The sequence below is a fragment of the Urtica dioica genome, chromosome 8, assembly GCF_054948205.1.
Source record: "Urtica dioica subsp. dioica isolate 48M chromosome 8, U.dioica_male_clone48M_v1_H2, whole genome shotgun sequence".
Taxonomy (NCBI): domain Eukaryota; kingdom Viridiplantae; phylum Streptophyta; class Magnoliopsida; order Rosales; family Urticaceae; genus Urtica; species Urtica dioica.
Genome location: NC_142763.1, coordinates 6557700 through 6574143, shown reverse-complemented (window position 1 = coordinate 6574143; position 16444 = coordinate 6557700). Strand labels below are relative to the sequence as shown.

At 38.8% G+C, this 16444-nt stretch overlaps 1 protein-coding gene and 2 pseudogenes across 1 annotated transcript; all 3 read right to left on the bottom strand.

The window, feature by feature from the left end:
- Nucleotides 1–3296: 3296 nt before the first annotated feature.
- Nucleotides 3297–6200, bottom strand: LOC149387659 (pfkB-like carbohydrate kinase family protein). The gene is made up of 10 exons (XM_089624143.1): nt 6110–6200; nt 5989–6074; nt 5792–5911; nt 5401–5503; nt 5203–5250; nt 5022–5119; nt 4790–4904; nt 4481–4563; nt 3924–4395; nt 3297–3456 (listed from the first exon to the last, which is right to left on the bottom strand). The coding sequence occupies exons 2-10, from the start codon at nt 6070–6072 to the stop codon at nt 3398–3400; spliced, it is 1182 nt and encodes a 393-aa protein (XP_089480269.1). The 5' UTR covers nt 6073–6074; nt 6110–6200; the 3' UTR covers nt 3297–3397.
- Nucleotides 6201–12541: 6341 nt separating this feature from the next.
- On the bottom strand, nt 12542–13387 carry LOC149387658 (pentatricopeptide repeat-containing protein At5g50390, chloroplastic pseudogene; annotated as a pseudogene).
- A 98-nt stretch (nt 13388–13485) lies between these two features.
- On the bottom strand, nt 13486–14199 carry LOC149387657 (pentatricopeptide repeat-containing protein At5g50390, chloroplastic pseudogene; annotated as a pseudogene).
- Nucleotides 14200–16444: the final 2245 nt, after the last annotated feature.

Genomic DNA, 16444 nt, shown 5'->3' with positions numbered 1-16444 from the left:
GAATTCTTGAGTAGAAAATAAATTCATTTGAATCGAGAGATTTTCAGTGTCAGCTCTTTAGTGGAGTCAGCTGGCATTAAGCTAAACTTGGAAAAGGTTTGTGAACTTTTGAGTCCAAGTGTTTAGCTCAAGCTTTGTTCATTTGGGTCCATGAGGTCACTGTCACGAATCACATCGATAGGAATAGTTAAACTGGAAGCTAAGTCAAAACGAGAACGAAAATAGTCAAAAGGGTATTTTTGTCTTTTGAGACAAAGGATGAAATGAATGTCAATAAATTTTTTGACAAGTTCATTTGATGACTTAATGTCACTCGGCCATGACTTGATCATTGGGCCTCGTGAATTAATTTCATTTCATAAGAGTTTTATTGAAAATTCTTAATGGGCCTTTTTCATGTTCTCATGAATAAATGAAGAAGCTTCTAGAAGCTCCTTCTAGAGACATGTTGGGCGCCTACCGTATAGAGAAATAAGAGAGTTTATTTTGTGCATAAAAGTATTTAGATAATTGCCAAAAGAAAAAGAGGAAACAAATTTCCCACACATGCTTGTAGGGAATCGGCCAAGTTGAGAAAAAGGAAGGCAAGGAACAAAAATGGAAACAAATCCAAGCCTTCTAGAAGGCATCCTTGGCCGAGTATCTCAAAGGGAAAAAGAGGAAATTGGCTCATGAATGTGTGATATTCTATAGAAGAGGAAACTACCTTATTGAAGGTGAGACCTCTCCTATAAATAGGAGCCTCATTTCCTCACATTTCAATCATCCAAGTTTAAGAGATTTGAGAGACTCTCTCTCTAGAACTTTGGCCGAAACTCCTCTCTCTCTCTCTAGTTTATTTTCGATTTTTCTTATTTTGGCACCTAGGTCCTCACTCGACCTAGTGTTTAGCTCTGCGACTTCAAGACTCGTTCTTAAGTCGTAGTGTTTAAAAGTGCCCACTCACTAATTCCTTTATTTCGAGTGATTTAGTGATAGAAACTTTCGTGGTTTCTCGAGGTGTCGAGGAAAGAAAGAGAGACGTGCTGCGAGGGGAGACGAGCGTTGCAACTTTCTAAGAGCTTCTCAAAGATCAAGCTTCAAGAAAGGTTAGTAAACTTCTTAGCTCATATTAGTTTTTAATTACATGTACTTGCACTTGTCTAGGTTAGTAAAAACTGTTTTTACTTGTAAAAGAAAATTTTTAAAATTCCGCCGCTTCTCGAAGCGTTAATTATTTTCTTAAACCCTAGATCGATTCCAACAAAATCAGGAATGTTGGTGTGGCTAGGTGCACCGAGGAGAACGTTGCACAGGAAGTGAAGGATTAAGAACTTCACCCGCCTCTCGGGATTGTCCCACCCTTTGCTCTCCTTCAGTTTAGAAGTCAACACTCCCAATGACTTCAGCGTGCCATTCTGAAAAATGTCCGAGTACAAACCACCGTCAGCAACTTCATTGTATTCGGGAGCTTCAAAGTTGTCGACGACGCGGAGACCAGTGATTTCCGCGAAGTGCTTTATCGTGAAAGCACGTGGTTGTCCGGCAACCTCAATAAATAGTGCATCTTCGCACTCCTCCTCGCCATCATACCTACCAACCTTCATTAGCAAGTGGTTCATAATCTTCGAAGAGCGGTTGATTTTTGGTAGTTGCAGAAACTGGCCAAAGCAGCAATTGCTAAACAATGACCTCTCTTCTTCGTTCATATCCGCAGCTTCCTCGAATTTCTCGAGGGATCCAAAGAAACTGAAATTATGGTCTACAATGTTCCCTTCGGGAACAAATCTCGACCAACCCTGAAAATAAAGATTAACAGATAAGGAAATGATATGAGAATCAAGAAAAAAAATAATAAATTGTTGACATCTATGTCAACAATGTTGACATCAGATGTCAACATTGTAGACATATGTGTCTACAATGTTGACATCCGATGTCAACATTGTTGACATCTATGTCTACAATGTTGACATTAAACATAGATGTCAACATTGAAGACATATGTGTCTACAATGTTGACATTAGACATAGATGTCAACATTGAAGACATCTGATGTCAACATTGTAGACATCTGATGTCAACATTGTAGACATAGATGTCAACATTGAAGACATCTGATGTCAACATTATAGACATCTGATGTCAACATTATAGACATCTGATGTCAACATTATAGACATCTGATGTCAACATTATAGACATCTGATGTCAACATTGTAGACATAGATGTCAACAATGTTGACATAGATGTCAACATTGTAGACATCATTGTCCACTGTTGATATAGATTTCAACAATGTTGACATATATGTCTACAATGTTGACATCGATGTCAACATTGTTGATATCTATTCAGAGACAAATACAACAACAATACAAACCGATTCCCATGTTCAGAGACAAATATTCCAACAAGTATTCAGAGACAAAATCACCAACAAATATTCAGAGACGAACCGATTCCCATGTTCATAGACTAATATCCTGAAAAATCAAGAAAATTTCATCAACACTAACCCATAATTTCATCAACAACACTAACCCAAAATAAATCAATAAAATCGAAATAAATCAATAACTGTTAGGGATTTTGGATCAAAGACTAACCTTTGAAGTTCCCATTTTTGTACGGGGTTTTTTGGAAACCAGTTCTTCCTCTTCCGTGTCGGACGAACTCGTCGTTATGTTCTTCCTCTTTGGGGGCTTCGCCGCCGCGATTTTCATCCGGGGTTCGGGTTTGGGCGAAGTTGTTGTTTTCCGTTTCCGAGCCGACATTGGACTTGCCGGCTCCTCCGGGACTTTAGTTACGATTGTCCGAGGACTCCGACGCGGGAGTATCGGACGCGGGGGTGATGGGTTTGAGTCCGCCATTTTTCTTCTCGACGTTAGGGGTTCGGGTGAGAAGTGATGGGTTTGAGTGGGTTGAGAAATGGGAGTTACTGTAGAGACAAAATGGGTGGGTTTGAGTCGACGGTTTCCCGGAGGTTACATGCAGTTACAGAGAGAGAGAGAGAGAGAGAGAGAGAGAGAGAGAGAGAGAAGTCCGACGGTTTTGACGTGAGAGAGAGAGAAAATGAGAAAAGTTTGAGTTTGAGATGAGAAATATGAGAACAATTCGGGAGAAATGAGTTTTGACTGAGTCTTCATTTAGGCTGAGTAAACATAGATGCCAATTTGTAAAGAAAATAGATAGTGAATGACAAATTTGACTTTTTACACTTGTCATGGTGGCATTTTGGGACAAATTAAGATTTTAGTGGAATGTGGGAAAAAGTTATCAAAAGAGTGACAAATAGGACAATTTCTCTATAATCTATGAGAGCAATACAAGCACAATTAAGAAGATAGGCCAAATTTGCATGTTCTTTTAAAGCAAGAAATATCAGTTCTTATCCAGCATATCATATTAGTTCTTCAATGCATCAACTCATGGCATACAACTTTTGCTCTTGAATACACCAACCGAGCATCATCTGCATAAAATGAATACACAATACAGAAACCAAATTAGTTTCGTATCATACGGTAGCTCAAAGAAAGCTGAAAGGAATAAGTAAAGAGAATTACATATAAATATAGAAAAATAAAAATAAAAAACCAGTCATATTCAGAACTTCTAGTCTGAGGTTCTAATTTTACAGATGCAATTGAAGTTTGAATATGACAAGGCTGGAATTCGAAAGCTTGGTTATTTTGGGTAAGACTAAGTTTAAAAAATGGCTAGACTGCTATAACGCCTAATAATAAAGTTGAATCAGGATACATATACTAAAGTTGTATAAATTCCATACTCGAGTAAAAACCAATAACCGTCTCAGTCTAACCTATTCTCAGAAGTAAATATTTACATAATCTTGAGAAAAAAAAAAAAAAAAAAAACCCCCGCACACAATGTAATGATGGTCAATACAAATTTTCTTTACACGACAAAAAGGCGCACCTGCAATCGCGGCCAAATCAAAACTACTCGGGACATTAGTCTCCGCCTCTACAGCGGCTTTTGAAGCTGCAATCCCGACCCCGATGCTCATCATCACGTCCGACCCATCACAGATCGAAGAAACCGCGCCGCCGACCAAGCAATCTCCGGCCCCGGTGAGCCTCACGACTGCCGCGGAAAGGGCGGGAAAATGAACCCCGAACAGACGACCCTCCGATTCCGCAGAGGAACGCTTGGTGGTTTTCATGGATCCCGGCCCACCCTCACAGCATAAGAAGACTCCGTTCGGGCCGAGCGTCACGACAAGTATTTTGACTCCGCTTCTCAGCAGAGCCCAGATGGCGGGTTTGAGAGTTTCGAACAGGGACTCCGTCGAGAGGTTGTCGTTCGGCGTGTAGGAGAACGATTCTCTGCCCGATAAGGCGTTTGCCATTGCGATGAGCTCTGCTTCGTTGGGGGATGCAAAATGGACCTATGAAATCGTGATCCTTGTTTACACTCGTGCACGTATATATAGGAGAAATTGACAATATTATATGAGCTACTAGAATACTCACATACTTGGCAATGGAAACAATTCTTCTAGATTTCGTTACCGATACAGGCTCAAACCAGACTGGAATGTTAGACTCTGCCGCGACTGAGAGATAACAACAACCCGGTAAGTAAACTTTTAAAAAAGCTTATATAAAAACATTCGACTTACATTGATAAAATACATTATAAAGCCTCTATTTGTAGACCAACAACTCTTAGTAATACCATATCTCATCCTTAACAATGAACTTATCATTTATTTATCTAGGCTCCTAACAGTTTCCTTGTAACTCAAGGAAAAATAGTCCTTGCAAAGTTGAAGGACTTACTTTGGCAAGAATATTCTAGAGCCGGAAGATTGAGATTTGCATCGACCATCAAAAGCGGAGCAGAATGTATATTGTGCTTGAATTTTTGGATCCACTCGGGGGTGAGAAACTTCTCCTGTATCAGATAAAGACGGAGTAACACAGGTTTTTTTTTTTTTTTTTTTTTGGTAAAAGTAAAGTAAAGCCTAGTTCACGAAGCACCAAGTTTTAGGCTATCGATGGAAAAACTTACGATGGCTTCTACACTAGCAACCCCAGCCGTGACTTCTCCTTTATCGTCAAATATATTAATCACCACAGCGGTCTTAATCTGTTGTCGTATCTGAATTCCTACTCAAATTTTACTACATGCCATTATGCTTGAAAATACGCAAGTAAAAAAAAAAGAAGTTGATATTATACAAATGGATTACCTTCTATAGAAAGCTTCGAAGATTTCCAGTGTTCCAGCAGTAAATTTCCTGGCCAAGAACAGAGTTAAATCGGCAATCAACATTTTAGCATCAAGATTCTCGAATAAACGTGGTTAAAGTTGATACATAAGCGATCAGAGACATTATGAAACGATTCTCTTCAAAGAAAATCAGATCAGAAACATCAAGAGAGATTACCTGCCATGTCATCGCCGAGTACACTGATCATAAAAGGCTTGGTTCCGAGCTTTGACACACACTCTGCGATGTTCCTCGCCACGCCACCTAAGACATAGTTCACCTGAATATCATGAAGCACCGGACAAAATAAAGAAACTTTTGCTAATGAAGAAGAAAAAAAAAGAGAACAATTCAGAAATCTCGCAGATACTACATTGGAATGTTATCAATCACTTGTCTCTTTACATGATTTTGATATCACTCACGCGCTGAAGAACTTCTAATCTTATCATACCAATTGGAATGAATATCATAATAATCTGACAATCACTTTAACTGGACCGATTTGGTAAACAAAAATGAAGATCATATCTACATATATAACTATTTATGTATATATAGTCCGTACCATTCCGGGAGTGGTGGTTCTGGGAGTGGTAGGGAGTGAAGTAGTGGCATGAATATCCAACACCATACCTCCGATTATCACTGCTTTCACGTTCTTCGATTTTCCATTGCTCAGTAATTCCTATAACATACACAGTCAACATCGGAATTTTCTTGTGAAACTCAATGAAGCCAAAGAAAAGGGTAGAACAAGCTCACGGGTTGAAGAACATCGTCGGGCTTCTGTGAATCTAGAAAGTGGCGATATATGCGATCTAATCGCTTCCAAGCATTATTTTCCATTTTCGACGCTTTTTTTTTTTCTCTTTCTTTCTTATTTCCCTTTCTTAACGAAGCTGATCAATTTTGCTGAGTTATTTGACTCATTTCCAGTTCTCTGAAGTTCAACTTGAAAGTGAAACCAAGCTTGGCCAAACGAGAGAGAGAGAGAGAGAGAGAGAGAGAGAGAGACGGTATATGACATGGGCTGGACTTTTATTTGTGAGCCCAATCTTTTTGAGACGAGAGCAATGCTCTTTAGGCAAGAAATTGGGGAATTTCCACTAATACCAAATTCAAGATAATTATATTTTTTAAGCAAATATGTAAACATTGATTCCTCAAATATTAACAAACCCATAAAGTACTGTTCTATTTAACCGCTAACAGTCGTATTTTGAAATAAAGAGTTGTTTACGATTTCAATGTAAAAAAATGGTGTTTGAGAAAGTTCTTTGTAGCAGATATTCTTAGAAGTAGCATAAAAAGGATATCTGGGAAATTCCCCTGTTTAGAGTAGACTGAGGCTTGTCATCGCCCAAATTCCAGTATGCAGCGACAATGTAAAGATAAATTTTCTCAAATACTACTATTTCATAACTTTTTCTCATTTTCCACCGAAACTTAATTTTGCCAAATATACTACTAAATCTTGAAGAGATAATACTTTGTAACCATGATTACACTCAACCACAATTTTTCTTACAATCTCATACAAACTCCTTTAATGAGCATTTAATATTGACATTTAATAGAGAAATGACGTGAACCAGACATTTAACTTCGAAACACTCTCTCTCTCTCTCTCTCTCTCTCTCTCTCTCTCTCTCTCTCTCTCTCTCTCTCTCTCTCTCTCTCTCTCTCTCTGCGGTAAATCCTATCTCCTTCACTTAAACTCTGAAACCCTCGCCCAAGCTCCGCACACAAGGTCCGTCGCCAGATCATCACCCAAACTAAAGCTCTAAGTTCGTTGTTTTTGCCTTTTCAAATTTTCTGTGAATTAAAAAGTTCTCTGTCATTTTTTAGGTTGTTTAAAGGTTCGATTTGGTCTGAGTATGTTTAAAGATTTTTTTTAACGAAATTTATTATTTGATGACTTTAAATGTCAACAACTGCCATCAATTGTTGACAGTTATTGTCAACAAATAGAGAACTATTTACTCACGGATGTCAACAATTTGACGGATATTGTTGACAACTATGCCAACAATTGATATCAATTGTTGACATCTATATCTACAATTGATAACAATTATTTACATAGTTGTTAACAATTACCCTTACATGTTTCATGTCCGTCCAGTTCTGCGACGCCGTCCAATTCGCGAACACGTCATCGAGTCCATTCACATCCACGGTCCGAGCTAGGGTTTGAACTCACGATCCCGGTGATTCGATCATAAATCCGATCGGTATCACAGAGCTTCGCCAATTCTCGTTGTCGAAAGGACTTCTTGAGGTCGGATTTAGTGGGAGAGAAATTTCAACAGAGATCTGAGGCTCTTCGACGATGGTGGATTCGGTCGGCGATGGATCGACGGAGATCTGGGAGAAGGAAGAGAAGGTGGAGATTGTCTTGATTGCATTGGCGGATGATATATTTTCTTTATGGTTTGGATGATTGACATTTGGGATGCCATTGGTGGAGCTTCGAGGAGGAGCAAAGAAATTGGACGCCATTGGAAAGAATGAAGTAGATTTTGAAGGAGCTGGAGATTTGGGTGGTGCGTGTTTTCATAGAGAAAGTGGGGGTGGGAATGACTAAGAAAAGAAAATGAGAGAAAGAAGGAAAAAAAAAATAAAGAGAGAGTAAAATTGTATTTTTACATTAGGCTAACTAGTATTTTTGTCCAAATTATAGTTTTAGTGGGAAATGAAAAATAAGTTATAAAATGGTAGTACTAGATGCAATTTTTCAAATGTAAAACGTATCCACAGCATTAAGAAATTTGTGTTTCTGTTTAGAAAATTGTAATTGATGAATAATACAATGTGAATAACCACATGAAAAGAAAATACAATGTTTAAAAAAAAAATCTGCAAACATTCACATTTTTGTCATGTATCCTTCTATTAACTAAAGAAAAATTATAGTAAAATACTCGTAGTTGAGTAAACAAATATTTCTTAAGATCTTACCGATACTTTTATAATCATACATATTTTGTTTTATTGAAGTAGCTACGATTTGCAATAATTTAGCATGTTAAATTATATGAAATAATTGGTTGAGATGATAATTTTTGTTATCAATTGAACAAACTCATTATTTTATAATAAGAATACTAAATCCACTAAAAAATCAACTCATTGTCATGGAGCTGGGATTGCAGTAAATTGGTGATTTGATATAAATCGGTAACTAATGAAAAAAATTACTCACACTTAACACAACGCAGGGGATAATGAATTTCGCATATGGTGCAAGAACTTCAGGATATATCAATAACGCACTAAATCTTCCAATTTGTAAAACGGTGGTTGTTCATATTTGTATATGTTTATCTATTAATATTCCATATCACAAATGTACTCATGGATTTTACTTTAATGCTTCTCGTGTTTATCCTATCCCACCAACATTTAATTTTTGAATACAGCAGGAGTTTTAGAAAGTTGTTCAATGTGCGAAATTATTGGTATCTTAAAATAATATCTTGTAACAATCTAACAAAGACTTTTCAAGCTAACCCAGTCAACACAAAGCATGAGGAAGATCATCCACTAACTAAAAGTATCAAACAAATATTTTTTCAAGTCTTCTTCAAATCATTTTATTTTTCTAAGTAATTTATATCAGCTATATATTGTGTGTAATTTTGTCTTTAAGCCTTGTATCATCTTGGCAACTTAATATTCTCTGTATTCGTATTATTTAATTGTTTTTTCATCAGTTCTTATGAAACCTCTTCTCCACTTTGCTATATCAACAATTTAAACTCTTAAGGGTTTCCAAGCACGTCATCTTCATTTTAGTCTTTGGTCCTCAATATAAACCTGGCCTAGCGGTAATAACCGCTAGTCCCGTCCCGCCCGAGCCCGGACTCCCGTTGTTTGGCCAAACAGGAGTCCCATCCCGCACTGCCGGCCTTGGGCTAAGGCGGGCTAGGCCCAAGCCTAGAGCCCCATATGTGGATGGGCCCCCAAAAATTTACACTTTTTACTTATTTTTAAGAAAATTTACATTTTTTACCCTAAAAAATTACACTTTTGGCCCATTTTCTAAAAAATTTACATTTTTACCCTGAAAATTTAAATTTTTATTAGTTTTATAGGGCCCCAAAATATTGAATCACCTAGAGCCCCCGGTGAGTTTGGGCCGACCCTGACGGGACGGTAGCAGGTCCCGCCTAAAGGGATTCGGACCCCGTTAGGCGGAAAAAAAAATATAAAAAAATGTTTAAAAAGAATATAAATAATTATATAGAAGGATGTAATTGAAAGAATTTTAAACTAAGTGGGTAGAAAAAAGAATAAAGAAGAATGTAAATTTAAAAAGGATTATATAGCTAAATAGCCTCCCAGTTTAGACTGTTTTTGTTTTGGCCAACATTTGGTTAAATTCGTGTTAATAGCCAGCCTCATTTATTTACAAAGCAAAATACCAAAATAACCTCTCAACCGTTCCCGCCCTTAACCTCCTTAAAATAAATTCATATAAATCAATATATTAGGATAATAACTGCCGCGGTTATTGAGGAACATCATAAAGCTCCGTAATTAATACCATTGATTCACGCAATCTTCTCTCTCACACGCTATCTTCTCTCTCACACAAACATAAATGTCAATTTGAAAACCCAAACATCGTCTTCTTCTCCTTCTTCTCTTCTGCGTGTGGCCACCAGCAACAACCCGAGCCCGAGATTCTCTTCCTCGCGCGCGCCATCCCGCTGAGACCGAGCGCCGCCGTCTTCTTCTCCTTCTTCTCTTCTGCGCGCGGCCACCAGCACCAGCCCGAGCCTGAGCTTCTCTTCCTCGCGCGCGCCATCCCGCTGAGACCGAGCGCCGCCGCGCGCGACCGCCGCGAGCCGCCGAGTGCGCCGCCGACGAGGAGACACCGGAGAATAGGTGGAAGGGCGCTGGAGAGTTCAATTCTACCAGAAACAATGTGAGGTTTTGTTTACCCAAATTGATTTCGAAAATTAGGGTATTGAAGATTGATTTGGGGGTCGGAGTTCTCAAGAAGAATTCCGTGGTTTTGATGTTCTTTGATGCTTGATTATGGCTGATTAATATGATTGGATGCTCGAAATTGTACATTGAATGTGGGTTGTGGCTTCATGAAAGTGTTTGACCGTGTCTTTGATTTTGAGTTTTGGACGAGTGGTTACAGTTACAGTATGTTCGTGTAAATAGAAATCATATTTATAGTATATTCATGTAAATACGAAGCTTATTTACAGTATATTCATTGTAAATACGAAACTTATTTACAGTATATTCATTGTAAATACGAAGCATATTTACAGTATATTTTGTGTAAATAAACTGAAAAAAATTTGGAAATATTTTGGGCACGAAAATTCTGGAAATTATGAATATATGGAAGACAAAATAATATCAATAAATGAAGAATATATTAACAGATTTTATCCATAATGAATTGCAACGAAAATAGAAACTAATTACCTAAAGGCAACACTAAAATTTCCAAATACATAACAATTAATGGGCTGAGAACTTTCCAAATCTGCTGGAAAATTCAAATTTCAAATTTGAAAACTTCTCTATTCGGTTTCAATATTTGATTCGGAATTTAAAAAAAAAACTGCCCAATTAAAATAGCGTAAGGGCAAAAATGTACAACTAATTCAATTAATAAGCTGCCACGTAAGCAAGATGGCTATTTACGGGACATTAACGAAAGGTTGGCTAAAACCAAATTGCTAATGTTTAAGATGGCTATGCAGCCAATTATTTGATTTAAAAATGGGCCTCCTAAAAAACCTCACCGACCCCTAAAAAGGTGTGACGGCGAGGAAAAAGAGCACCCCTTTCATCGTTAATTATTTGAAAATTTATCCCGGACAATGGCCGGGATATCCCTTAGTTATACAAGTTAGTCTAACCATTTATGTTTACATTTACGAAATCAACTTCAAAATCGTCAAGAATATCGAAGCACATGAATGTTTCTTGTGCTCGATTTCTATGTTGAATCCAATCCTTACCACACGTCAATGCTTCGACCATCTCCGGTTTCAAGCTACATCTTCTATCGTCGATGATGCGGCCAGCGCTACTAAAAGCCGCCTCAGATGACACGGTTGAAACAGGGATGATGAGGATGTCTTGTGCCATAGATGACCAGACCGGGAACCTCCTCGCATTCTGTCTCCACCAAACCAATAGGTCGATGGCTTCGTCATCCGGTTTGACCCACTCGTTCCGATCGTACTCTTGGATCTCCGGATGGGACTGTGCGTCGGCTGGGCTCCACCTCGTCTGACTTGTCCCAGTTTCTTGTTGTTGAGGCGATGGGCTGTAAACGGGCGCGTTGACGAAGACATTCGTGTATTGGTGTCTTCTTGGATACTGCGTATGTGATTGATTTGCTTGTGCTCGATATTGCGGTAGGAATTTCGCCTCGTATACCCTGAAAAGATCATAAAAAGCTTGCACGATCCTCGCGAGATCAAGTGCAACGTAATCTTGGTCCTCGAAATGGTTTCTACTATACTTAAGAAATTTTTTTAAACCACCAATTTTACATCGGCAGTCTAGAATGGCTCCAAAACTGTATAATAATGGAACCTTTCCGCGCAGACGAGCCGGGTTCTTCCCATTGGAGTCCGTCTGGACTTCACCGGGATCCAGGTCTCTCAGGGCATGGATCAGCCCCCAGGTTCAAGCTCACAGCTCGGTGGGGGTATGGAAGAGGTCGCCACAGAAGCCACGATCGATCCGGACGGACTGCCCCCGCCCCCGCCAACGGGAGCATCTCCGGGATCCTTCCCATCGAACTTCGGACCTCGCCCTGCGATGACTTTCCAAATGTTCACCCCCCAATATTTTAGCAGACAGAACCAGGCGCAAACTAATCGGGGCGAAGTCACGGTTATAGTAATGAGTCCAATGAGGAATGGAAAGACAGAGTGGAAAAGTGGAAAGCGAGGCAAGAAAAGAGAGGAAATGTGCTCAGCAAAGACGATGTAAACGACATTGAAGCCGATGAGGATGATTACATGTAAGTCTCAAATCACCTCTCAATAAAAGAATAAATAAAAATTACTCACAACTGAATAACAAGAGTAGGCCAATTTTTATTTATTATTGAGCTATGATTAAATGGACAATCTTAACATTGAAGTTGTGTACTTGAAAAAGAAAAGACAAGAAAGTCGCCAATAATCTCCACAAGAGCAATTCCCATCTTTATGATACTAACTGAAGAATATAAGTAAATGAAACAAGGTGTAGTATAATTGTTGAAAGAAATTACCAATAATCTCCACAAGAACAATCTCCATCTTTGAAATGGTGAAACCTACTAGCGTCCCTGAGAACGATTTCTCTCCCGGCGACCAAAGCGATCAACTTGATCGCGGAGTGGCAATCGCCGCCCGTCGGAAGTACTGATGATCCCGAACGAGATCGCGAGTTTCTCGCTCTGGTGCGACGACCGTTCTTCGCGTTCGTCGAGCACAGAGTCTCGCTCGGGGACGTACCCGAGCTCTGTGATCTCGGTCGTCAGTTCCTCGAGTTTCCGGTAGATTTTTTCGGTTCCCGCATGGGTCTTGTCTCCAGACCGAAACACGTGAGCCTGTTTCTTCACCTCTATCCAAGTGCACGCCGGGAAAATCCTCAGACCCTTCCTTTTCAGGGTCCGAAGCACGGAAGAAGCTTCCTTTGCCTTTCCTGTGGCCTTGCATATTCTCAAGAGGACTAGATAGCCGTTGAGCTTTTCCGGCTCCATTCCGTAGATCTTCTCGGCTGCGATTCTCCCGAGCTCCAAATCCCCGTGGACCTGGCAAGCGGTGAGAAGCGCGGCCCACATGTTGACCGTGGGCTCGAACGGGGCTTTCAGTATCATCTCGTGGGCTTCTTCCAACCAGCCTTCTCTCCCGAGCAGCTCGATCATGCACGCGTAGTGCATCGCCTGATGCTTGACCTTGTGGTCTGTGCTCATCGACTCGAAGATCGCCCAGCCTTGATCGGAGAGGCCCGAGTAGGAACAAGCCGAGAGGACCGCGAGGAACGTGACGTGGTCGGGGATGATCTTCCGGTTGTTCTCCCTCGTCATCCTCTCGAAGAGCTCGATGGCCTCGCTCCTGAGCCCGTGGTTGCCGTACGCGGCGATCATCGCGTTCCACGTGATCACGTTCTTGAGCGGCATTTTGTCGAACACGTTGCGGGCGTCCTCGGCGCTGCCCCACTTTCCGTAGAAGTCGATGAGCGCGGTGTTGGCGACGAGGTCGAATCCGTAGCCGTGGCTCACGAGTTCCAAGCCACCGTCGTCTTCTCCGCCATCCTGGAGAACACGAGCCGAGCTTCTTTAATGGAGTTGCGCTTGCTGTACATGTTGATCAGAGCGCAGGCCACGAAGGCGTTGGCCACCACGTTGGACTTGACCGCGCAGGAGTGAATCTGCCGTCCGATCGTCATGATTCCGAGGCCAGAGCAGGCTCGGATCACGGTGGCGAATGTGTGGGCTCCGATCTCGGAGAATTTCTCGTGGATCATCCTGTTGGATGAGACCAAGTCCCACTCGGGCAATTCGTCGAACAGTTTGCGTGCGTCGATCATCATCGCGCACCTCACGTGCATATAAAGAAACCTCTTCCTCATGTGCAAATCCAATTCAAGGCCAGTCCTGGAAACGAATTCAGAGAGATTTTTCACTCCTCTAACGGAGTTCAATCCGATGCAAGCATATACCAGTGAATCGAGAGTACTGGTCCGGATTCCATTACAGCCAGCGATCTCCAAAACCCTGAAAAGCTCGAGTGCTTCTCCGTATCTCTTCCCCGAAACAAGGTTCTCTATTTCATCGCAAATCCCACTCATCGACCTCGTAGCCACCTTCGGCTCCTCGATCGATGCCGTTTTTTTCCTCTCGCCAACGTCCACCGCGAAACGTTTCGCCTCCGGGCGTGGCTGGAGAGAGCACTTTGCGCGGGGAGCCACAGCCTTCGGCGGCGATATCATAGATCTCCGGCGCTCGAAGGACCGAGTATCGGAGGAAGAAAAACCGAAGACGCAAGAAATTGTGGCGGTTCGAGATCCGAGCGAGATTTCCTTGGCTATAGAGTGAGATCGTAGCTTTGGAAACACACGCACGCAGAGAAGAAAGATCAGAGCGAGTTTCGTTCGGAGATTTGCTTATCGACAAGTCCATGGCAAATAGAACGGAAAAAATGTGGGTAAAAGGCATTCGATTTGCAGTTTTCAAATGCCGTTTTCTATGGAAAAACGATAAGCCGATAAAAAACTGAACGGAAAAAATGTGACAAAATATATTTAAAATATATACATTTAATACATACATATATTTTTCAATTTTTAAACATATATAAATAACAAAAAATTGGCTATGTAAGCCACCTAAACTATATGAATTGCAAATTAGCCAATCTTTGGTAAATAATTTGTAAATAGACAACTTGCATACGTGGGACTGCCTATAATATATGTTTGGTTGTGTTAAATAAGGCTTTTATTAATTTGTTAATAAGTTTACTTGACTATTTACAAGAAATTAACCAAATGTGAGCTATATCTCAATCCACTATATCCGTGTGGCTATATAACTTAATAACCCTATAAATAATATACATTATGTTTATAATCTTTTTTAATAAAAAATTGTGTATATATATATATAATATTTTATAAATTTGTGCTATTAATGTATAATATTTTGTAAATTTGAGCTATTTTGTATGTAATATTTTTTATATAATATTTTGTATGTAATATTTTCAAATGAAATAGAATCTTCACAAAATATTTGAACACTAAAATATGTAATAATATTTTGTTGTAATACTTGATACATTGTATATAATACTTAAAAAAAAAAAAAAAAACGACAGCAGCAAAAACAACAGTAAAAACGACAAACGATGAAAATCGGCGAAAAACGACATAAACCGAAAAACGACGACGAAACGACATATTACCCTTTCGACGGCCGTTGACTCGCCGGAAACGAATTTCCGGACGAAATTCTTGGAAATTCGTCAGCTTTTAAATCCTTGATTCTAGGTACATAAATTTAATAAAAATTCAAAAGTGTCGATACAAATTAAATTTTTTATGAATAATTTAAATATAAATATACAATCAATTTATAACGATTATTTTGTCTAATATTTTTTTAAAAAAAGAAATACGATTTAAGGAAAGAAATATCTATTCCTTTACACCATAAAAAAATGAGTTTAGTTTTATTCTGTTGGATGTATCGAGTTCGTTGTGTATATTTTTAAGAGTTGAAACCTAGAATAAAGTCAATATAGCGGCTCATAATTTTATAATTTACTTTTTTTTTATAAAAATAAACTCATTTGTTTTGAATATATCTAGATGAAGTCTATGATTAACTTTGAGTTACATGATTAAAAATGAATTTTATTTTTCAAAATAAAACAATTTATTTAAAAAAAATAATCATATAAAACTAGTTATTTAATAAAATAACAATTGTTTTAAGTTTACATCAAAATAATCAAAATTCTTATCTATTTAGCAATTTTTTATACAGCTATACTACATATAAATTGCATACCTCAATATGTAAATCTATTAACATCTAATATTTGCCTTTTTTATTTTATTTTATTTATTTGGACTATCTCTAATTTTTAGATAAACCTAACTAGCTAATAATATACCAATAAAAAAAATCAAAATGAATGATTTTTTGTAGGGCTGTACAAAACCGAACCGAAAATCGGATAAAACCGATATCCAAACCGAACCGAAACCAAAATTTTGAGCCACGTCAGCTAACCGAAATTCGGATTCGGATAACCGATCCGGTTTACAAAACTGGACCGGATATCGGATTTGATTTTGGGAAAATTTGGATACCGGTTATTTAACCGATTTTTTAAATTAAAAATAAATATATATTAAAAAAAACTTCTCATATATCAACTTCTACTGCTACTACAACTTGATTTGATTATGTGATTTATAAAGGTATAATTTATATTCCATTAATAGGACGGTTAATTTTATCGTATTGTCTTATTATGTATTTGGTTCAAAATATTATTATATTATCATATCATGTATTGTTACTTTGAAGAAGGAAGTAATATTTTGATATATGGTTCAAAAGATTTTTTGGTGTTGTTTGTTTCCATTCCATTGGATATATGGTTGTAATTGTAAATACAAACTTAATGTTAAATGTTGAGAGTTGAGTGGGTGCCAACCTAGTTGG